Here is a 23,276-nt window from a genome sequence, read left to right as displayed (position 1 = left end):
AAATGTCCTCTAGGTGTGATGTCATCCTTGCGATATGAATACATTGACCCTTAACCAGCTTTTCTTTTGGCTAAGGGGGTGACTGCTAATAAAGTCTAAATAAGAATTACTGAATGTGGGTTTCCTAAACACCGTAGATGTAAACCCATTATTAGTGTGAGTGATCAGGGTGTCTAAATAATTTATTTTGTTTTCTTCCAAGACTGTAAGTAAATTTAAGAAAATTGGAGAAATAATTAAGATAATTGATAAACAATGGTATACTTCCTTCTGCTCCGTCCCATAAAATAAATATGTCATCCAAAATCCTACAATATAATTTAGTAATAGCAAAAATATTCTGAATTAAATACACAATTTAATTCCCAGTCAAGTAAAACTAAACTGGCATAAATGGGGGTACATGAAGCCCCCATAGCCACCCCTTTTGTTTGGTTTGTATCATTCACCCTCAAAAAATATGATGTACAGTAGATGTTAGTTCTACATTTAAATGAATCTTCTCAATAGAAAATGAAGTATATCTCGATATAATATTATAAAAGTGTTCAAGTCCTTCATCCTTCAGAATACTTGTAAGTAAACCACCTACACCTACAGTTAAAAATATTAACTCCTTTTTCTTTTTCCAAAGTTCTTCCTTTAACCTCCCCAGGAAATCCCATTAATCAACAGTTAAGTGGGATACCACCTGGTAAACCTGTTTAAGCCAATTGTCTATAAAAACTTCTATAGGATGGGTTTTGGACCCCCAAGCTTGTTCACAATGTCCCTACATTTTAGAGATTAAAACCTTGGACAAAGAAAGTGATACCCATTCCATTGTAGAATTTTGTAAAGGGAATTGTCAATCCAAAGGCATTATTTACCTTGCCAAATACTCGGGTTGTCCATCGTTTTATGCAGGCAAAATGGAGAGGGCGCGACATAGACATACATATGAGCACAGTTGTGAAATAGCGAAGGGAAATGACAGTAACGCATTTTTAAGCACTCTAAAGTATGTGCAAACTATAAGAAATTTCAATTTGGTATATTAGAACAGTTGAAATATAACCCCAGAGGGGGGATGGGAGAGTTAACTTAGAGGTGAAAGAGGTCAAATGGCAACTTAGACTTCATGCTTTCCATGAACTTGGGCTAAATAAACAGTTTTCCTTACAACCTCTATGATATATGAGGCCTGCAAATGTGCGACATTCAACATAACATTTTATTTGCTTTATATATTTTACATATATTTATAAAGAAGAATTTTATTATTTACTACTAAAAGTATTTTAATTTTTTAGTATATAACAATTTGTAATGATTGGAACATTTTTAACCGAATTTGTAGTGAGTGTAATAGAACTATAGTTTTAATTTTGCTGTCTTTTTAAATTTAACCGGTTCGCTGTTTAATATATATAGGTTAATATATATTACAAAGTTTGTCTTTTAACACAAATTTTTTTTCTTTGGAACACCTTTTATGTCTTAAACTCAAGTCAGTCTTTTTCATGATATGATATAGCCCCTCCTCCCCTTTAAATACATACTTGTGAAAACTGTTTGGTATTATGTTGTGAAAGACAGCAATAATGCCATGTTTAAGCACATTAAAGACTGTCCAGGATTTAATCAGTCTTACTTTTGGTGTTGGCCATATTGGAGATGTCATCAGTGCTTTGGAGATCAGCAGATTAGGTTGGCACCTATTATTAACAGCAGACAACCTATAGACTTCAATGATGTTATTAATGTCAAGCGCTGTTTAAAATTATCACAACACTGAGTGCTTCATTTGTTTTTTTAGTTTTTATTTCTTTGTCTTGACATTTTTTTATAAAATTTCTAATTGCTAGAATTATTTGTACTTATTTAAGTCAAATGTAGTTGACTTATTCTTAGTTCTGATGAAAGGTTCCATATCTGGTAGAAGAATAAAAGAGCTAAACAATAAAATACATTTTTTCTGGTTTTAGTTTTGGTAGAATGTGTTTTATTTTGGCACAAAGTTTATTTTTCAGTTTTAGTGTTTGGCAAGCACAAAGCCATTTATGAGAAGATTGCAAAAAATGTCTTTATTTAATGCTTAATGGTGGTTTTATTTATTTATTTTTTTGGCCTCCTAATTCTCTTAATTTAATTTTTTAAGTTTTCAGAGTGTTTTTCTTTGTGCTTTTACAGAACTGAATAACACTACTAAAAACAATTTCCCAAAGGCATATTCATCACGGAAACAGTACTTTCAGAAAAGCAGTTGCTCAAAATGGCCACTACCAAGCTGCAGAAGATTATTCAGAGTCTTTGGAGGTGGGATATCATTTTTTTTGTTTAGCTTTATGTACTTCAGTGTATTGTATACATTCTGTCATGGCTAAGAAGTAAATTGCATACTGTCTTCAGGTGGGTAGCTGAAGTTAATACGTCATAGAAAATGCGACTTCTGGTATATTTTTTTTTAAACAGCAGCTGTGTTAGTGGGTCTGTATTATATGATTGAAACTTTAGTCAGTCGAATAACTAAAGCTTGATCACTAAATGTCGAAGTCCCAGAACCGCAAACGGCAGTTTTCACACAGGGAAACAATTAATTTGGCCATTATGCGTATTTTTGTCCTTTCTACAATGTAGAGCGATCTCGGAATGTGTATATTTAGTTAGGGGGGTGTGGGAGGCAAAGCCCCCCACTTGATTTGTGTTTAATTTTTTTTTTTTTTTTTTTTTTAGTTGGGACAACTACATTGTTTCCCTGTGTGGAAACTGCTGTTCATGGTTTTGGGACTTCGACATTTAGTGATTGAGCTTCAGTTATAAGACTAACTAAACTTTCGATCATATGATATAGACCCGTGTTAGTGCCTGCTGCTGTTAATTGTAATTCCCCCAGGATTACTAACTTTATTATCATATACTTAACATGCATTTTAAAGTAGTAGAGAATGCGGTATTCTGAGATTCAGGTTACTTATTATATATGAAAAATCATTTCATGTGTCACAAATTTAAGGTGCGGCTATTTTGCTTCCAGCACTGTTGTACTTTCAGAATGTTATCAACCTTTTAAGGTAATCAGAGTACTGTTTTGTATTCTTTGCATGACTTATGCAAGCTATTTTTAGCTATTTGAGAGGGCTAATACCTTTATAACCATAATGTAAAACTGCATAGCATACATTCATGTCTTCAGGTATACTGTTAATGTTATACAGTCTGACATTATGTGTATCCACTTTCTGATGCATACGTTAAATAAATTTGGAAGAACTGAGCCAGGAAAAAAAACAGTAACTGCCCAGTGTGATATATGTGTGTATGTGTTGTATTACTACCCAAAGAGATTATTAGCATCTGTAACAAAATACTGCAGATGATCTGACTGCCTCCTGACTACCCTTCCAAACTTTCCTTTTGCTAATCTTTTTGTCATGGAGCACACAAACCCACATGTTTTAATTAGAGTGTTTTTGCAGGGTAATTGCACCCTGTGTACATCTCCCGTATGTGTGAACTGTGCCCCCACACCTTCAGTTCCCAGTGTACATCTCCCCTATGTGTGAACTGTGCCCGCACACCTTCAGTTCCTGTATACATCTCCCCTGTGTGTGAACTGTGCCCCCACACCTTCAGTTCCCTGTGTACATTTCCCCTATGTGTGAACTGTTCCTGCACACCTTCAGTTCCTGTATACATCTCCCCTGTGTGTGAACTGTGCCCCTACACCTTCAGTTCCTTGTGTACATCTCCCCTATGTGTGAACTGTGCCCGCACACCTTAATTTCCTGTATACATCTCCCCAATGTGTGAACTGTGCCCGCACACCTTCAGTTCCTGTATACATCTCCCCGTGTGTGAACTGTGCCCCCTCACCTTCAGTTATTAATTTTATTAATTCCAACGTTGCAGTAAGTCATAGTAAGGGGCACACATCTTCCTTTTTATTACAAGTTATTGCAACATCTGAATTTGTATACCTAATCTAAGGTATTGGGCTAAAACCTACACATTAGAAGACACAGAAGGACCTAATTAACTTGCAAAACAATGATTATATATGTCTTGTTTAGCGTGATATGCCACAGTGAGAAGCTGCAGCAGCAGGAAGGTGTGGGCAGGCAGTTGGGCTGCACTGAGTTCATTATCTGGAATACAAAGTATGAATCTAGGGTATTCCAGTTTCCAAATAATAGTAGTATATGCACTTCATGTTTTAATAATCCTAGAATGGCACTTAAGTGTTAGCAGTAGAGGATTAAGGTGCAGTGTTCTTATGTTTCTAGGTATATGCAGTGTCTGACTGCATAAAGCAAATAGAGTTCTACTCCCAGATTTAGTGAGATGAAGGAATAACATACAGCCAGCTATGATCATGATGCCAAATCCATTACTGAAGCATTACCATGAACTAACTAATGCAGTAGTGGAAATAACATGGTCCACTAAGCTCGTAATCTGTAATACTAATTAAGCATGTTATTTTGCTATTCTTAAAAATAGAAGTGGAAGCAAAGAATGCCTTCTTCCAGAGACATAACAGTATACATACTTATGTAACAGACCATTTTTTTTTTTTTTTTTTTAACAGTTTGGACAGTCTGGCCAGTGGTAACAGTCCTTAGGTGGGATCAGATATTCATTGTGATAATACGTGGATATGGATATGGGCTTCACACTTACGGTTGAATGCAGGTGTGAACATCCCAATTAAAGAAATGTTACATGGCTGGGAAAAGCAAGTCCAAAAATGGGAAAGTGACAAAGAAATGTTCAATCCTTGGGAAATTGAGTAAAATAATAGGACTCCCCAGGGACCAGTTTGGGAGATGGCAGGTTGAATTTCAGTTTAATTCTAACAGAAGGCTCCACAGTGATGCCTCCTACCCCTTGGACATACTAGAACACATGTGTGAATGATTTTTAGTTTGCAGTCATACTTCATAAGGCCATACAAATCAGGGTTTTGTTCCTGCACCTTTCTTTTTTTTTCAGTTGCCATAATTCTATATCCTGCCTTGTAACAAAACTTATATCTAGCCTTTCAGTTTGGTTGTAAGCCTAATCAGTTATCATACTGGTGGATGAAGCTTGAACTCTTGAGCTTCGACTGCCCGAGCTTCAACTCGGCAACAGTCAGAGTTGCTCCATGGGAAATCATTGCCAGCAAATTGTGTCAGAGGTGATTCCTTTTTGGGAGGAATTTCTACCTTTTTCAAGTAAGCGTGCCGTCTGAGTTGGTATATATCAGTTCAAGGGTGTGGGGCCTTGCCCCCCACATTATGGGATGCTGGAAGGGGGCTTGCCTCCTGCAAAACACTTAAAAAGTGTTTTTTTTTTGCCAAGATGCTTTCTGCAAATGCAGTTCAGGGTTTCTGATCCTCTGTGTATTCTCTTTTATCCACTCATAGTGGAAGCTCCTAATTCCTGCAACTTTTGCAGAAGCTGGCATGCAATACAGAGATAAATGTCTTACTGAAATCCAGATACTGTAACCCTCTTTTTTAACTTATTCACTAAATTTAATTACCTAAGACTGATTGCTTTCCAGAACACAATCAAAGAACTTAGGCATTTTATTCATGAGTTTCCTTGCAGTTCCTGTAAAACTAACATGTTTCTAAGTCTCTGGAATCTTCCTGCTTATCTACACTGTACAGAAGTGCCACATTTGCAGTTTCCATTCTTCAGGTACTTGTGCTTGACTGGTGAGCTGTTATTTGTCAGATGTTCGGACAGCAGCTACACATTTGCAGTTTTTCCTTACTGTCTTTGACCTCTAGCTCACCTGTTCCCAAACATGCTAAGTCGGACTGTTTTCTTCCTTTTTCCTGCAACAAACCTAAAACATGTTCCCCCTTTACTCCTGCTGCCAGCTCTCTCTCAACCTGTATTTTTTTTTCATGCAATTCGCATGTCTGCTTTTTTCCTTGCAGTACATGCCCTCCATCTGTCCCCTCTCTCTTCCACTTCTTTCAAGCTGCCCCTTTAACTTTAATTGCTTGCTTTAGGTTCCTTTACATCCATGTTGGGCTTCTTATTTCTCTTTTACGTCTTTTTTTCTCATTACCATGTTCATACACTTAGTAATTTCATCCTCAAACCATTGATATAGCATCAGATTTACCCCTCCATTTAGTTCCTGAAGCCCTTGCCTTCCATGCGCAGTGTAATCTCCCCAGATCCCCCTTATTTTTGTGTTTCTTAATTACTTCTTTTTAACCTTCCTACTGCCCTAAACCTTATACCAGCATGGTCACTGTTGGCCAGTGGTACTTTTACCTGAACATCCATTCTCTGTATCCAAGACGACATCCACTATATTATCCCTTCTTGTACAGTCTTATACCATACTTGCATGAAGCCTTCATAATCCATAACCTTAATAAACTCCCCCTCCAAACCTATTGAAGGTAAGCTGACCGTCGGCACCTGGCAGATTCACATCGCTGATAAGAATAACTCTTACCTTTTTATTTCCCCATTGCTCTGTTCTCTCCATAACCTCACATCCTCCTCTTTTGATACATTTTTTGCACTGCTTTGACCAGGCACTAATCACTGCCAGTCACCATTTGTAATTCTGAGACTTGTAACTGCAAGTCCCAGCACAGCGAAACTGAATGTGCAGAAATACTGACTTACATATACTGAGTCCAAGATCACTGTATCCTGGAGTATTCCCTTTTCTCCAAGAAATGGCAATGTCAGCATTAGAAGTAGTAAGGGTGTGGGAATGTAGTCCCCCCTTGAATTTGAGGGTGCGGAGAGCTTCCTGCAAAAAAAAAAAAAAATTTAAAAAAAAGAACCATGATTTTGACATTTGCTGTTCTTCTATATTTTCAATTATTTTTTTGTATTTTTCATAATTCTGACACTTGCAATTACAAGTCTCAGAATTACAGTAGGGCTGCCACTTTTATTTTCTTGTACTGCCATTTCAAGCCACTTACCATACATTCAGATGGCAGAGCTGCTTGATTGATGGTTTGTAAATGCATTGCTGCAGTTGTTTCTTCCAAGAGGTTGTTTAGTGACTTCATTTGAATTTAGGATAGGAGGATCACACTTCAGTTTGTAAAGGATATATGGTTATACTTTGTGGACAAATGGTGTGTTGTGCTGTTATGCCTGTTTAGTGTCTCTGAGCAACATCCCCAGTGATGCAAACATACAAACAAAAACATAACTGTTGTTCTCACGAATCCTGAGTCTTTTATAATCCATCCATTGCTGGCATCATCCTGTCTTATTTTATTAGAATTCAGTGTTTTGAGATGCTAGACACATTATAGTTACTGACAAGGAATCTTTGCACAGGGTTATTTTTGGTTATTTAATTATGTATACACCCGTGAACAGGTCTATCTTTATGAGGAAAATCAGAAGAAAATCAGTAAATCTAGGAGGAACAAGGCAAAATTCAAAGAAAAAATCATAGCAGACGTGAGATATTCTGACAGGATATGTAGGACACTGGAAGCGTTTAACACTAAGCGTTTTTGCAAAAGCATGCTTTTAATAGAGAAATGTGAAATCTATTGAATGAGGTAACACTGTACCAGAACCACAAAAGTAAATGCAATAAGATCATGTGAAAGGAAAAAAAGGAATATTGTTTCCATTTTTAGTGGCATGCATATGATAAGATCAACTTCACAGACTTGCTGACACTAAACTACTATTACTTTTTACCCCCCAAGCCATTGCTCTTTAATACAAGATAAATGTGACATTAAATACCACAGTCTGTTTCATCCACTGTTAGTGAGCTGTTATTTGTCAGCTGTTCGGACAGCAGCTACACATTTGCAGTTTTTCCTTACTGTCTTTGATCTCTATTACAGTAGCAGTCTTAGCAAATCAACACTGTGTACCACCTCTTATCAGGTTGTCTCCACAAAAGCTGTATTAAATCACTCTACATAAGACATTCGTGCATGACTAGTGAAGGATTGCGATAGAGGTGCATGAATCTTTCTGGGCAAGCTTTTAGGTGTGAGGGAAGTTACCTGATTAGCTAGGTATTGACACTTCTTATAGATGGAATTAGTAGTGTTGAGAATAATTCACTTTGTTCAGCCCTTATCAGACCCATCATTTAGTATAATGCCCCCTTCAGCATGTACCTGACCAGATATATGCAACAGTTCGAGTGCCCTCAATTGCTCCTTATCAGGAGAAGCCAGGGAATCAACACATTGTCCTGTATAGATCGCCTTAAAGTCGTGCCTCTGTACAATGTCTCCTACAGGTTACTGAGACCCGATCTCTGCTTGGCATACAAAGCATCCTTGGATCTAACTCTGATGGACCTTTTGCACATCCACAGAATAAACAGCATCAGAAACACTAGATCCAAGGATTTAAATTTTGCTTGTGACATAATTAAGACATGTTGACTCGACAAGTCTGTCTCTCAGAGGATCCCCATGCTCTGGAATAAGCTCCCCATCCATGTGAAGCCTATTTAAGTGTTACATTGATTAACGTATAAGAAATTGGAAATTCCCCCTGGGCCTGGCCTATGTGTCTGTGATAGACAGAGACAGACAATAATGCCCAAAGTAGAATGCACCACCCCCACATAACCTCTAGAAACTTCCTAACATGCCCCCCTCCTAATAAATGCTCATGATACATAGGGACACAGTTGGGTTGAGTTCCATGTCTAAGTTTATAAAGGCCCTGTTGGTTGTTAGCCTAATATATATACCTATAAACTTATGAATGTATGACCAGAGGGAAGTTAGTACACAGTATGTATCTTTTTGAAGTTCATGTAAATCGTCTTCATTGGTTTTGATGTCTGTGAACTGCACAGAGGTTCATAGGTAAGTTCTTAGGTGGCATGCAGTTCAGAAGACCATTGAAAAGCCTAGCCCCAATCTCCCACTTGTGCCGAAGCACTGTCTGGCTATATGACTTGCTCAAGGTCACACAGAAGCCAAATGAAGGCCGCGGGAGTCAAACCCTGCACCACAAAATCAGCTTGCTAACAGCTGATATCCTTAAACACTCTGCAGTTTACTAAAATACAGTGGATATAAAAAGTGTACACACCCTGTTAAAATGCCAGGTTTTTGTGATATAAAAAAAGACCACAATAAATCATTTCAAAACTTTTCCCACCTTTAATGTGACAAATCTGTTAGGGGAATAAATATAAAAAATAAAAAAGTACAATAAGCTGGTTGCATAAGTGTGCACACCCTTAAACTAATACTTTGTTGAAGCACCTTTTGATTTAATTACAATGTTCAGTCTTCTTGGGTACACACCAGTCATCTGTTAAGCACTCTGATTAACTCCAAATAAAGTTCAGCTGTCCTAGTAGAATTTTCCTGACATTCACTCAGTTACCTGACACAGAAAAGCCATGGTTCGCAGAGAGCTTACAAAGCATCAGAGGGGTCTCATTGTTGAAAGGTATCAGTCAGGAGAAGGGTACAAAAAAATTTCCACAGCATTGGATATACCATGGAACACAGTGAAGACAATCATTAAAAAGTGGAGAAAAGATGGGACAACAGCGATGTTGCAAAGAACTGGACGTCCCTCCAAAACGAGACAAAAACCGGTCAGGGAGGCTGCCAAGAGACCTACAACACTGTAGGAGCTGCAGGAATTTCTGGCAAGTACTGGTTGTGTACTATATGTGACAACATTCTCCCGTACATACGTCTGCGCTATGGGGTAGGGTTGCAAGACGGAAACATTTTCTTGCACAGAAAAACATCCGTGTCCGGCTAAAATTTGCAAAACAATACATCAAGTCTCCCAAAAACATGTGGGAAAATGTGTTGTAGTCTGATGAGACCAAGGTTGATCTTTTTGGCCACAATTCCAAAAGGTACGTTTGGCACAAAACAACGCTTCGCTTCACCAGAAGAATACCATGCCCACGGTGAAGCATGTTGGTTGCAATATCGTGCTTTGGGGTAGCTTTTCTTCAGCTGGAACTGAAGCTTTAGTCAAGGTGGAGGGAATTATGAACAGTTCCAAATACCAGTCACTTTTGGCCCAAAACCTTCAGGCATCTGCTAGAAAGATGAAGAGGAATTTTACCTTTCAACGCAACAATGACTCCAAGCATTATTCAAATCAACAAAAGAATGGCTTCACCAGAAGAAAATTAAAGTTTTGGAATGGCCTAGCCAGATCCCAGACCTAAATCCAATAGAAAATATGTTGAGTGACCTGAAGAGGGCTGTGCACAAGAGATGCCCTCGCAATCTGACAGATTTGGAGCACTTTTGCAAGGAAGAGTGGGGAAATATGGCCAAGTCAAGATGTGCTATGCTGATAGACTCCTACCCAAGAAGACTGAATGCTGTAATTAAATCAAAAGGTGCTTCAGCAAAGTATTAGTCTAAGCATATGCAGAGTTATGCAACCAGTTTATTGTACGTTTTTTATTTTTTATATTTTCCCCTAACAGATTTGTTTGTTTTTTGATTGAATTGTACAGGTTATAGGTCACATTAAAGGTGGGAAAGGTATTGAAATGATTTATTGTGGTTTCATTTTTTTATATCACCAAAAGCCTAGCATTTTAACAGGGGTGTGTACACTTTTTATTTCCACTGTATTTACCTTGTACAATGCTTGCAAATTGTACAAATGATCCCAGATGCCTTAGTCCTAGTTGCAATAACCTGCCTGTGACACTTGCACAGGTAGAGTTAGCATTGTTATGACCTACTTAAATTGCCAGTCATTTTTGCATGATGATCTCTAACAGCAGCTGAGAAGTGCTATGCAGAGAATCATAGAATCTTGAAATGTACTAGGCATCAGAGCCATGTGTCCATTTACCCATTGCCATCGCCACCCTTAGACCTTACCATCTTTTTCAAGGAGTGATAGGCCACCAGTGTGGTGGTGGAATTTATGAATACCCATTCATTTGTCTAATTCCTTATTGAAGGAAAGATGATAGTGTGTCACATTGATCTGGAGTGAAAATTTGTTCCAGAGGAGTGGTAGTTGTCACATGTCTTTCCACTGTGATTTGTTTATTTGTTAAAACAGGTTCATCTTTCTGGTCCTGGTGTTTGCTGGGCTGTTTGATTTGTAGAGATGTAAGAAGGTCTTGAAATGCTGCATCCATAATGGCAGAGATCATCCCTAAGGGATCTGTAGGATGTGGATTACAAGGACGAAGTCTCCATGCTGTCTGTGATCTTTTTTGACGGGAACCTTTGGGGTCTCTCAATAACTGCTTGATATGTCTAGTAAGAAACATCCCAGAGGTATCACTGTATTCAATGATGGACCTGATTAATGATTTCCTAATCAATCCAAGAGGTATCATTGTATTCAATGATGGACCTGATTAATGATTTCCTAATCAATCCAAGAGGTGTCATTATATTCAGTGATGGACCTGATTAATGATTTTCTAATCAATCCCAGAGGTATCATTTTATTCAATGATGGACCTGATTAATGATTTCCTAATCAATCCCAGAGGTATCATTGTATTCAATGATGGACCTGATTAATGATTTCCTAATCAATCCCAGAGGTATTATTGTATTCGGTGATGGACCTGATTAATGATTTCCTAATCATTCCCAGAGGTATCGTATTCAATGATGGACCTGATTAATGATTTCCTAATCACTGTTGCAACATGATCATCAAAGGAGAGGGAATTATCTTTCTTTGTTCCAAGATCTCTCACAATATCTTTATTTTAGAGAAGGGTGTTTTCTGTACAGTAAGATGGTTGGAAGGTATGTTTACCAAATGCAACTATATTGCCTTTTTACCATTTATATTTTTAGCCCATTTTCTGAGCACCATCTATTAATATCTTTACACTCTTGTTGTAGCTTCTGCACATCAGAGATTTGAGTATGACACCCAGTTTACAATCATCTACAAATCTGGTAGATCCCCATTTTTACTTTTAGAGATCAGAGAGTATATTCCAAATAGCGAGTAACCTGAATCCCTGAGGGATCACACTGATTACTCATACTCTGAGGAGACATTTGCTGGCCTCATTATGTGTGGATTCTGTCCCTCAGCCAGTTTGTTGTACTCCTGTCTACATAAGGATCAGCTTTGAGGACATTTATGTCATTAATTATGTTAGCATGTGGTATGGTGGCAAATGCTTTGACAAGGACAAGATATGCTGTATGGACAACGAGATCACTGCTCACGGCTTATATTACCCTTGCAAATTAATTTTCCGGATTCATTAGACAGGCTCAACCCTTATCAAAGCCAAACTGCTGGGGTTCAAGTCTTGTATAAGATTTTTAATAATGTAGTTTATCAGGTAAGTTATGACCAATTCCGCGGGCTATCATATGAGGCTCATCAGGCTGATGGGTGTGTTATTCCTAGTATCTGTAGTGGGGTTCCTCTTGTAAAGTGGCATCACAACTGCTTTGTGACATATCTGTGGTGCAAAACTGGTGTATAGTTGAGTAGCTGTAGGAGTAGGTCCACCAGCACTGGTTTATTGCTGTTCAGCAGGCAGCCTGATAAGTTATCAGGACTCATAGAAGATGTACTTTTTTTGTTTGGAAGAGTTCTTTTAACAAGTGCTATGTAATGATGATTGGGGCTTGAGATCCTTAGCCATGTATGAGTTTTGTATAAATGTTTCTCTAGTGAAATATGCACTGAATTTGTTTACTAATATATTTACGATAGCCACTGGATCCGAGTAGCTAGTGCCATTAAGTTGAGTTTTATTTTGTTAGCTTTCTGGCATGCATAGAGAAGGATGTGTAATTATTCTTAGCTTATAATGTCGGCCTACGTTCAAGTGATACTTGTGGTTTGCTGATGGTATTTTGCAGTACTTTTGATAATCTTTGATTGTTGACCTTGATTTGGAGGTCTTTAGTTTTTCTGTATATTTTAAGAAGCTTCTTCCTTTTGTTATATTTTTTTATTCAAGTTGACCACCAGGCTGGTTTGGTCTTACACTTCCCATTTTGTTTATTTCTGGTATAGACTGTCAGATTAATACAACAGTGTCTATGAGAGTAGATTTTATGCGCATTTTGGGTGTACATTAAAAGTCTTTGCATCTGTTGATGTTATCAGTTTGTGGTCAGACTTGGGGTAGTGCATATAGATGCTATATGTAAGGACAAGGTCAAGAATATGTTGTCCTCTAGTCAGCTCTTTGATTGTTTGACCCATGACATTCTTGTTCGTAAACGCAAGAAATTTTTTGGCATAGCCTAAATTTGAGATATAGGTCTGCCAGTTTATCAACAGATAAAGTCAACCAGGATGGTTGATTTGTTTTTTTTTTTTTATTGGAAGTTCATCCAGTATATTTATAAATTGGACATGACTTTCAGTGTTTTTTGAGGGGGCCCCATGTCATGCTATGATCTAATAGTTTTATTAGAGTGAGTTGAATATCAGTAAGTTCAGTCTGTGCATTTCTAGGAATATGCCTCAAGGTAATGTGGTCTTTAAGAAATATGGATATTCCACTTCAGTTCCCATTGGGTCTAAAGGTGTGATAGGCATAAACCCTGTTTCAGAGGAGCACATTTCTGTGCTTTTAAACCAAGTTTCAATAATAATACACACTTGAATGTCCTTCATATACAGGAGAGTTTCAAGGTCAGGCAATTATGTTTTTAGGGCTAGTAGATTCTTTAGCTGAATTCTGCATAACAAAGGCACCGTGGATGCAGCAGAGGCTTTAGTCAGTATGTAAAAATCCTAGAATGACAGGGACAAGCCATCCTTGGTAAAACAAGCACACTAGCACATACTGGATTCCCCTTGAATGGCACCAGTTTTTCAACCAGTTGTTGAAATGAGTCATCTCTTCTTTGTATCTCAGCATCAGTCTTGGAGAAGGAAGAATTCTGCTGAATACCAGAGTCTTTCCTGCATTGCTGCATGCATGAAGAGCTTGTAAACTTTTCTCTTTGTGAATCATTCGAGGTTTTGTACACCATGTCATTTGCACCCGTATGGGCCACCACCATGTCTTAGTCAGGTTTCTTCATCTTAAGGGTCTACAAGGCCCTTGAAACATCAGAGGCACCTGAAAGACAACTCACCATCATCCTGTTTTTGTCCAGCCTTGTGAGAGTAGAGTCTGTGTGTCTTACTTACGGAGTCCCGCTCACCGATACATTAATATTAGAAGGTTTAAGTATTCTCTTTTTTCCCCTGGCAACTCTCTGGTATGTATTGTGGTGTTTAATTCTCATGGAAATCTGGACTTCATAGGTCTTGAAGGCTTAGGGACGAGCTTTTTTACTTCCTCAGCATAAATCAGTGTTCCATGTATTTGTCTGGAGTCCTGTGAAGGTGTGTGGTGCTCACAGACTGTTCTTTTTGATCTCTTCATCTTAATTAACTATTTACATCTCTGGCCGGTAGTTTATGATGAGGTAAGTTGTAGTTCATTGTCTGTGAGTATCAGGCAGTTGCTGTGTTGCCTGAGTACCCAGTGCTGTGAGGCTGGGAACTGTGGGAAGACAAAGTGGCTGACCTTCCATTTAGTCCAGGAGTGTAGAAAATTAGGGATTGAAGACTTATTTGTACACTACTGGTTGTGCTGAAACTCGTCTTTTTTTAATAAATACTTATGAGAACAGAATATTAAATGCATCTTTTTCCTTTAATAAACTCATGCTGCACCTCAGAAAATCCAAATCCCATTGAGCTACTGCTCGAGAGACTTGAAGTGGATGGGAGATCGTAGGGTTTTACGCTATCACTTCTGTGTCACTGTTAGACAGAGGCACAGCACAGTATACTAACAAAAAAAATTATGAGTACATCGTATTAAATATTAATGGACACCATAAAACATTTGTAGTATAACTAAGTACTGGAAGTTTTCCACTAAGGTAGAAACAGCTTGCAGTAAACTAATGTAGCCCTGAATAGAGATGTGGTGCCTTAACACAACTTGCTAAGGGATAAGGTTCTAACTAGGCCTGCTAAGAGTAAAATTTTAATAAAAGTGCTTGCATGTCTGTAAGAACAGGTGCTTGAAGCAATATAGCTATGCCTAATGAAAAAAGTTTTTTCAGCCACTAATGCTAGCTTCCCAGAAAAAAGCAACACCTTATTCTGTCCAACAAAATAGTCACTGCATTCTCTCTGATTGGCCACACATTTGACTAAAACTTTACAGTAACAGTAACTAAGTTGCAAGTAGTTAAAATGAAGAGGAGCTGTAGTTTTGGCACTAGGAAACAGCACAGTACATAATAAGTTAGCCAGGCGACTGTAGAAACTCAGCAGTTCAACTTGCGTCAAAAACAAAATAAAATAAGTAAAACTGTTTAAATACCACTAAAACATCAGAAATTAACAGGTGATATGTGTAGAAGTAATAAAGCATTTCTCTTTTTTTATTCAGCTTTGAAATGAGATAAAAACAACACTTTTGGCTTATTCCAGCATGTCTGTACCGATTTCAGCCCTATAAAGTCTTGAAGAAAAGAATAGCTTGTACTTTGCTTTACAAGTCTGCCTCAACAGTGGTGCCTATGCCTGCGTTAATGTGATGTTTTGTGTATTGTGTCACCGTGTATCACAGCTCATCTAGCTCCTGATGCCATTTTCTGATCAGGCATCCTTCAGTAGCTGAAGAACAGAAAGGAAAAAAAAAAGCTCCCAAACCAAGTCTGTTTCTGTGCTCCTCAAGGGAGGAGCAAAAAAAAGGTCCTTTCCCCATATGGTAAACACGGATTCACTTCAGAAGCTTGAAATACTGAAATATCAAATTTCAGTATATTGAGCCCAAGAACTCGAATCCACAGAGCAGTGAAAGTTCAGAAGCGTGAAATTCAAAACCTCAAATACCAGAGGTTTTGAATTTCGTGTTTCTGAAGTATTGCTGTGGTTATGTATTCAGGTAAGTGTGTGTGTGTGTGTGTGTGTGTGTGTGTGTGTGTGTTAAGGGTTTTGGGTAGGGGCTGTGGTGTGTGTCCATGTGTTTTGTTGCTGTGATGTGTGTTTGCGAGGAGAATGTAGCTTGTGTGGTGGTGTTTTGTGTGTGTTTGTATGTAGTGTAACCTCAGAGTGAGAATATTTAAGTAGGGGGGTGTGGGAGGTGCAGGGTGGCTTGGCCCCCTGCTTCTTTCATGTAGTAGAGAGGTTATGTCTTTGTGTGTATATATGTGTGTGTGTGTGTGTGTGTGTGTGTGTGTGTGTGTGTGTGTGTGTGTGTGTGTGTGTGTGTGTGTGTGTGCAGTAGTACAACGAAATTCAAAATCTCCAGTGTTCGAGATTTTGAATTTCGCAGTTTTGAGTTTTCGTGGTTTTGTGGATTCGACATCTTGGGCTCGAGATACTGAAATTTGATATTTCAGTATTTCGAACTTCTGAAGTGAATCTGGTAAACACTGCTTTTGCTTTTAAAACTGTAGCAGTCCGTTTGATACAACCATAGTTCTCAACCTGTTAAGAGGCCATTGTGGAACACAGACTATAGCAGTGTGTGACAAACAGTCAAAATGTGGGGCACCCTATTTCCAAACTGTGCGAAAAGCATACCTTGACCTTGGCCTTTCAACCAAAATATACCATATGTAATTGAAAACGTTATAGGTTAAACAGTTTTATTTCCACCATCCTTCTGCTCCTCAGATAATAAAGGAACTGTCCATGAGATACAGGTACATTTGCCGATACAGGTACATTTGCCTGTAAATACAATAAAGATTGTATTGCTGAACACTTTCCCAATAATGCAGCACCTTTTTTTAAACATTTAAACATTCCATTAAAGAAAAGTATGCCTTAGCAAACCTGTACTATTTGTATTACCAGCCTCTGACTATCAGATGTGCTTGCTTCACTGACTCCTTTAAATCTGATACACAGGTATGAATAATTTGTTTTTTCCGAGCTATGTGGTCTTCTAGCTCAGGCATTAGAGCAGTGGCCTAGTAAAACCAGGGGTCATGAGTTCAGATTGCATCAAGGCCTCTGCTTGTACTTTAAAATGTAGAAGCCAATTGGGGAGGTACATTTGATAAACAATTTCAATGCTCAACATGTAGCTCACTCCATCTTCCTTTAATGCAAGTAAAATCAAAAGGCTATGGATTCTATCCCCACAGCAAATGTTTGCCTTCTAGTTACAATACTGATACAACAATGTAATCTAATGAGGATGCTGTACTATGCATGTATGATGTTACCCCACAGACACAAGGTACAGGGTTTAATTCACACCCTTAAAAGGAAAATTGGATAAGCTTAAAATGGCCCACAAGGGCAACCAGTCTAGTACCTTGCCTATGAACCTAGATGCACATTTTGTGCAACCTAACTAGACAGTGAAGTCCAAAACATAGCTCCATGATGTCAAAGCCATAGATGCATAAACTTGAAACTGCAGTAGTTACTGGAAATGTCACTACATCCATAAGCAGTTGTTACATTTTTTCCTAAAATACTTCTTTATCTCAATAAAAAATATAGAAACAATATGCATTGCAATTGTTTATTACTAAAAGGGTCTTTACATAAACTAACGCAGTTAAGAAACATAATTAGATTAAAGGAACATTTACTTGATTAGTTCGTATAGCGTGATGGCAACTGGCTATAATTGCAGTATATGAGCCAATCAAAAACTGTGTAGCACAGCCAATGCTGTTCAATGCGGAACAGCAGAGCAGCTAATTTGAGTGGTTTGTATATCATGACGCTGATTGGCAGTAATTGCTGTATATGAACCAATCAGTAGCTGTTTAGCGTAGCCAAGGCTGTTCAATACGGAACAGCAAAGCAGTCCGTTTGTTTATGGTCGAATGAGGAGCATTCCACATAATCCGGAGCACTTGGCTGCTCAGGCTACAAGTTGTACCACACAGAACTTTGGTACTGCAGGAAAGCAGTATCAAAATTCATTTCTGTACTGTCATTCAGAAAAGCTGGTAGAGAAATGAATACCGGTCATGTACTACCAATTGATCAATATCTGTCAGTCATACTCCTTAATACCTTGCACTAACGGAGGCTGCCCCTTCACAGTACCCTAGCTATGCTACTGCATTGTATCATATTCCAACATGTTACACTGTACTGTGATGCACAGTATCTTGCATTGTGTTATACAGTACTGAGGTACTCATTTGTACTGTATTGTCTTGCCTAGCTGTCCTCCCTTAATTGTGGCATTTGTGCCTGCATTATTGTGCCTTTCTGATTTCTGTGTATGTACACAATTGCCCGAGTCACTGCTAGTATTGTGTTGTGAAGCCTGCCTCAGTTGTGGCATTTGTGCATGCATTCCTGTGCCGTTCTGATATAGTCTGTCTGTGTACATAATGTCTATGTCACTCCTAACATTACGTAGTGCCATATTGTATAACGGTGATGTTACCTGTACAGCCTTAAAGGTATAGCATTGTGATATGCATCTACCTAACTCTAGTCTCTGCTATCCAGATCTCTGCTGCCATGAGATCACAGTCTATCCTTACTTCATCTGTTGCCAGCCTCCTTGCTCTAGGCACCATGGGGAATTGTAGCAACTGTCTCAGGTTCGTTGACAACTCTTTACTGACCCCCAGCCCAGCATCCACTTCTGAGAGATATAACTTAAACAGTCATATACTATGATTATCAGAAAACAGAACATCTTCACTTCACTGCAGACCAGCTCTAACATTAAGTCCATATATGCTAAGGAAGTGAGGATATCTCTTCCCAAGCCTTCTAGGCAGTACGCTTTCAAGCTCAAACCCAGGCCACTAGCCTGTACCTCACCTACCAAATGTGCATGCGTGTGCACACACACACCTGTACCCATCGTCTGTTCCCTAAAGAAAGTTCACCTGAGCTGCATACCTAGCCCTTAAGGTGACCAGAGCGTGCAACCTCCCACAAAAATGTTCTAATAGGTGACTCGGTTGTCAGACATCAGGCTGAGCAAGGATAGAGTAAGAGTTAGCTCACTTTCAGGTTCGAAGATTCATGTTGTCAGTAGGGCTCTTTTATGCTCTTCATACTACATACACATCTGAGTTGGTCTTTGCCCATAAAGGGGTGAATGGTCATTGATGCTGCACCTTGGGGCAGATGTAGATAGACATGCTTGAGCTCTTTATGTATGAGAACAAGGTTGGAGAAAAGATACCCTTAAGAAGTATCTTGCCATTATCTCAAGTTATGCCATGATGGCAAACAAAACAGTCAGTGTGAAGTTGTTCAATCTCGCCGTTTGTTCTTTACATGTGGGATCGGCTCCTAGTCGGCCACTTTCCAAGCTTAAGATCTTTGAGTTAGCTCGAGGCACAGTCCCTATCCCATGGTGCTCTCCTACCAACCCCAGATCTAGTTTGCCACTGCAACTGATCACACGATCTTCGGAGGAAGCTCGGGCCAGTAACCTTCTTTATTATCTTAAAAGAATTTAAAATTACGTATTAGACTATCAGGGATCTGATATTTGTGAGACTTCTCATATTTCTTGTAATTGTTGTTCAGTGAGTTAACTGAAAATCATATTTTTGTCTTTTAATTTGGAGCGGTTGCTCCTCGGCCTTTAGCCTTTTTTGAGTTACATTTACTTGACAGGGCTCTGTCAAATTTAATTCCCTCTCCCCTTATTTTTCATAGAATTTTTGTATTTGAACATTTTTGTCACCTCAAAGGGGGTCGCATTATTCTCGTAGTCATTGCAGTTCAGGGATCTGAACTTTCTAAGGAGTTCTGTGGTTTCAACTTTTTTGATATTGTTATCAGGGATCTGATATTTGTGTGTAATTTCTGTTTATAATGTCTGAGAAACAAAAATCTGGATTTAAAAGGTGTGACTGTGGACAGAAGATGTCCATCACCGATAACCACATTTCTTGTGTAAACTGCTTGGGTCCACTACATTTGCAAGAAGATTGCTCTATCTGCCATTCCTTCAGTGGCAGGGTTTTATTAGAGAGGCAAATGAAATTGTTCGATAGAGGGCTGTTGAAGCCAGATTTTCAAGAAGCATTAGACAAGACTGACCAGACCTCCAAGTCCTCAAAGGGGTCGAAGTCTTCTAAGGTGTCATCGGAGCACAAGTCTTCTGTTCCGAGCACCTCTGGGAAGACTCGATCGCCGGCTCTGCAGCCTTCGGAGCCGTGCACCGAAATCTTACCTCGGAGTCAAATCATTGTGTTGGAGCTGGTGTCTGAAGTTTTAAAGTCCCCGATCTTTAAGTTGGTGGCTTCTTCGGCTCCTTTGACCTGTTCTTCCAGTACCCTTTATGACATCGATGTGGACCGCATAGTGCAGAGACGTTTGGTGAACCTGGCCCTGGCCAAATTGCTTTCAGCTTCGACCCAGTTAGCTTTGAAGCCTACGACCCCCCCTACCATGATTTCTGATCCTCCTCCAAGGCCAGTTGAGCCTTCGGAGCCAGAAAGAGAGGATCTGATAGTGGTGGAACCCTCTGAGTCGAGGCCTGTTCCAGTGCCCTTGGCCCCGTTGACCTTGACTTCTTTGGTTCCAATCGAAGAGTCTTGGAGCCGACACTCTCTCGCTGGTTCCGGGGGAGAGAGTCGAATGGACGCTTCATTTCTGACTCTCCCTCTCAGGGCTTCGGCACAGATGAGCTCGGTTCCGTCCTCTGGTTCGAAGCCCATGGTCTCGGCCCCTGGGAGGTTGCCCTCTTCTTCGGAACCGGCAGACTCCTTGGGTCGGAAACTGGTGCCTTCAGTGCCATGAGGAGGGTCATGTCTGCTAAGACCCTTATCTCTTCAGATCTTTCCTCATCCTCCCCTAAAGGGCCGTGCTCTGTCCCTACACCACAGGTCCCCACCAAGCGTCGAGACCTAGGGCCTCAGGTAACCCCATTGGGTGACCCCTGCTTGACTGAGACTTCAATAGACGCCCCCACTGATGAAGTCCCCAGAAAAAGACCATGCAAGAGGGGGCATTTAGATTCCCCTCAGGAATCCTTAACATCAGACACCAACTTAGAGGAATCAGAAGATTCCCCACGGTCCTCCTCTGTGGATGTCTCATTTGCAGACATCCTGGAAATATTAAGGCAGAGGGGTGACTGGCAGTCCCTTACCCCTACTGAGGATGAGTCAGTGCTCCTGAAGGCTTTTGAGTGTCAACCTTCCACCTCCTGGGTTACTCTGCCCTTTGACGAATTAATGGACTTGGTTGCTTGAAGGGCGTGGGAGTCTCCTGATTCCATGGAACCGGTCCCTCGGAGGCCCAAAAATTTATCACCTCCCCTTAAGACAGGTCTTTTCTTATGAAAGGAGTCCCCGTTGATGCCATGGTGGTGGCGTGGCCACCAAGAAAGAGATGTCAGAAACCTCTTCTTCTCTTCATCCTCCTAATAAAGACTCTAGGACTATGGACAGATACAGGAAGCACATCTTTAGTTCTGCGACATTTGCAATGAGATCGTTCAACTATTTGACCCACTTTACCCGTCTTCAGTGAGATCTCCTCAAAGAGATTGGAGATACTCTACAGGGCAAAACAGATGATGCTGTTTCGGAGAAAGTAACGGCACAGGTTAACACCCTTAATTCTATTGTGAACTCGTCCATGCGGCTTATTTCTTATGCAACCGATGGATCAAGCCGGGCAGCAGGTTCAGCAATAGCTCTGTGTAGACGATCCTGGATGCGCTTATGCTCCTTTGTGGAAGCCTTCAAGTCTTCCTTTGTTAATATCCCATTTGATGGCTCTTCCTTGTTTGGGCCTAAAGTCAAGGGGACACTAGGTGTGTGAGCAGGAAGGAAAGACTCTATCTGCCGTAGGAGTCCATTTTTCCACCCCCACTAGACCATACCCCAAAGGGCAGAAAGGTGGAAAAATGTGATTCCGAAAGTCCCAAGGAGCTTTCCAGAACCCACATAGTGAACAACCCCTCCAGGGGCAGAGGAGGGGGGTATAATGGTAGACGCCACCCAGGCGGCAGAGGGGGTCCGCAGAACCAGGGTGACAGGGAGCAGTTCCTTGGCAAGCCCTATCAGCGCTCTTGAGAGGAGGCCCGACCGTCCTGCTCTGGAGGCAGTCGGGTTTCGCTTAGCTTTATACCCAGATGCCTGGCTAAGAATTGCATCAGATTCTTTGTTAAAAAGCATAATTACCAGAGGTTACATCATTCCCTTTTCAGAATCCCCTTGCATTCGTACAAGAATCTCAGACGTTCCACCCAGTCTGCGGAATCTAGCAACCATAGAAATTCAAAGGCTGCTAAAAAAAGAGAGTCACCCAGCCAGTCCCGGTGGACCAGATAGGATCCGGAACTTACTCCAGGATGTTCTTCGTGTTTCACTGTTGCAGTCATTACATTTGGGTAATCTGCTGGCAGGTTGCCCTCAGTCGGCCTGAATAACAAAGTCTTGGGTCCTGCGTCGGTTGCTGTCTCCTCTTCCATGACGTCAGTGGTATAAAACATGCAGCCGATGCCATTTTATTCAGTCTTTCTTGCTGCATGGTGTCTGAAGCAGAAGCAGTTCACAAGTGCCGGTCGGCCGATTCCTGAAATTTTCGCATTCGAGTTTCAGAACCGAAGTCTTCAATTAAAGCTAAGTATCCCGTTGGGGAAACTTTTTCTTGCTCCTTACCGATGTCAGTAAAAGTTAATAATTGCATTATTTGTGGGAAGGGAAGCAAATACCTCATAAGGATTTTCATTTGTACTGCAATCCCTTGCCTAGGCCCAGATCATAACGTGCCTTGCTGTCGGTTTTGTTCTAGATTTAACCAATGCACTATTAAGCGTCGGTATAGTTTTGCTTCTAAATATTTTGGATCAAGATTTAATTATCCTGAAATGTCATCGGTTAGCAATCCGACTACCGGAGTTCACAAAAAACAAAGAAAAAGACAGAGACAGACCGCCGCGGTCCAAAACCGACGACGAAGCTTCTCCTAAGCCAGTCGCCAGTTCGCAAGTAGTCAGTGAGGCGCTTTCGCCACCCCTGATACCCGCTACTTTTGAGTTGCAGGCCTCTACCGAGACCCATTCGGAGTCCAGTACGCCGCGAGATTCTGAGAGTATTGAACCCGCAGATGTCTCTCCCTTGGATGGGTCTGGAACCGCTGAGCAGGCACCGGCTTCTGAGGGTGTTTTCAGGCCTCAACAATTTTATATTAAACCAACGCCAGCCTCAAAAACAAGGTCAATAGCTTTTTCTATGTCTAAAAAACTGACGCATGAGCCACGTGCTCAGGCCCCTATGCCTATAAAACAGATAATCAAAATGGCTGAGGACTTAATTACCTTGATCAGGGGTTCCCAACCCCTCCCTGCTAAGAGGCCTAGGCAAGGCACTGATTATGAATCTTCAGATCAGGTTTCCATTTCTTCT

The 23,276-nt window shown here is 40.2% G+C and overlaps 1 protein-coding gene across 1 annotated transcript in view; it reads left to right on the top strand.

Annotated features, from left to right (window-relative positions):
* Positions 1-23,276, top strand: part of RNF180 (ring finger protein 180) — a 933,453-nt gene that overhangs the window by 886,570 nt on the left and 23,607 nt on the right. The window contains exon 4 of the mRNA XM_044063860.1: positions 2,173-2,298. Within this exon, the coding sequence (XP_043919795.1) occupies positions 2,173-2,298 (126 nt within the window). The remainder of the gene's footprint in view (positions 1-2,172; positions 2,299-23,276) is intronic.

The sequence above is a fragment of the Protopterus annectens genome, chromosome 2.part2, assembly GCF_019279795.1.
Source record: "Protopterus annectens isolate FY-2018-M chromosome 2.part2, PAN1.0, whole genome shotgun sequence".
NCBI lineage: Eukaryota > Metazoa > Chordata > Ceratodontiformes > Protopteridae > Protopterus > Protopterus annectens.
Note: the sequence above shows the minus strand (reverse complement) of the source record. Positions and strands in the feature narration are given on the sequence as shown.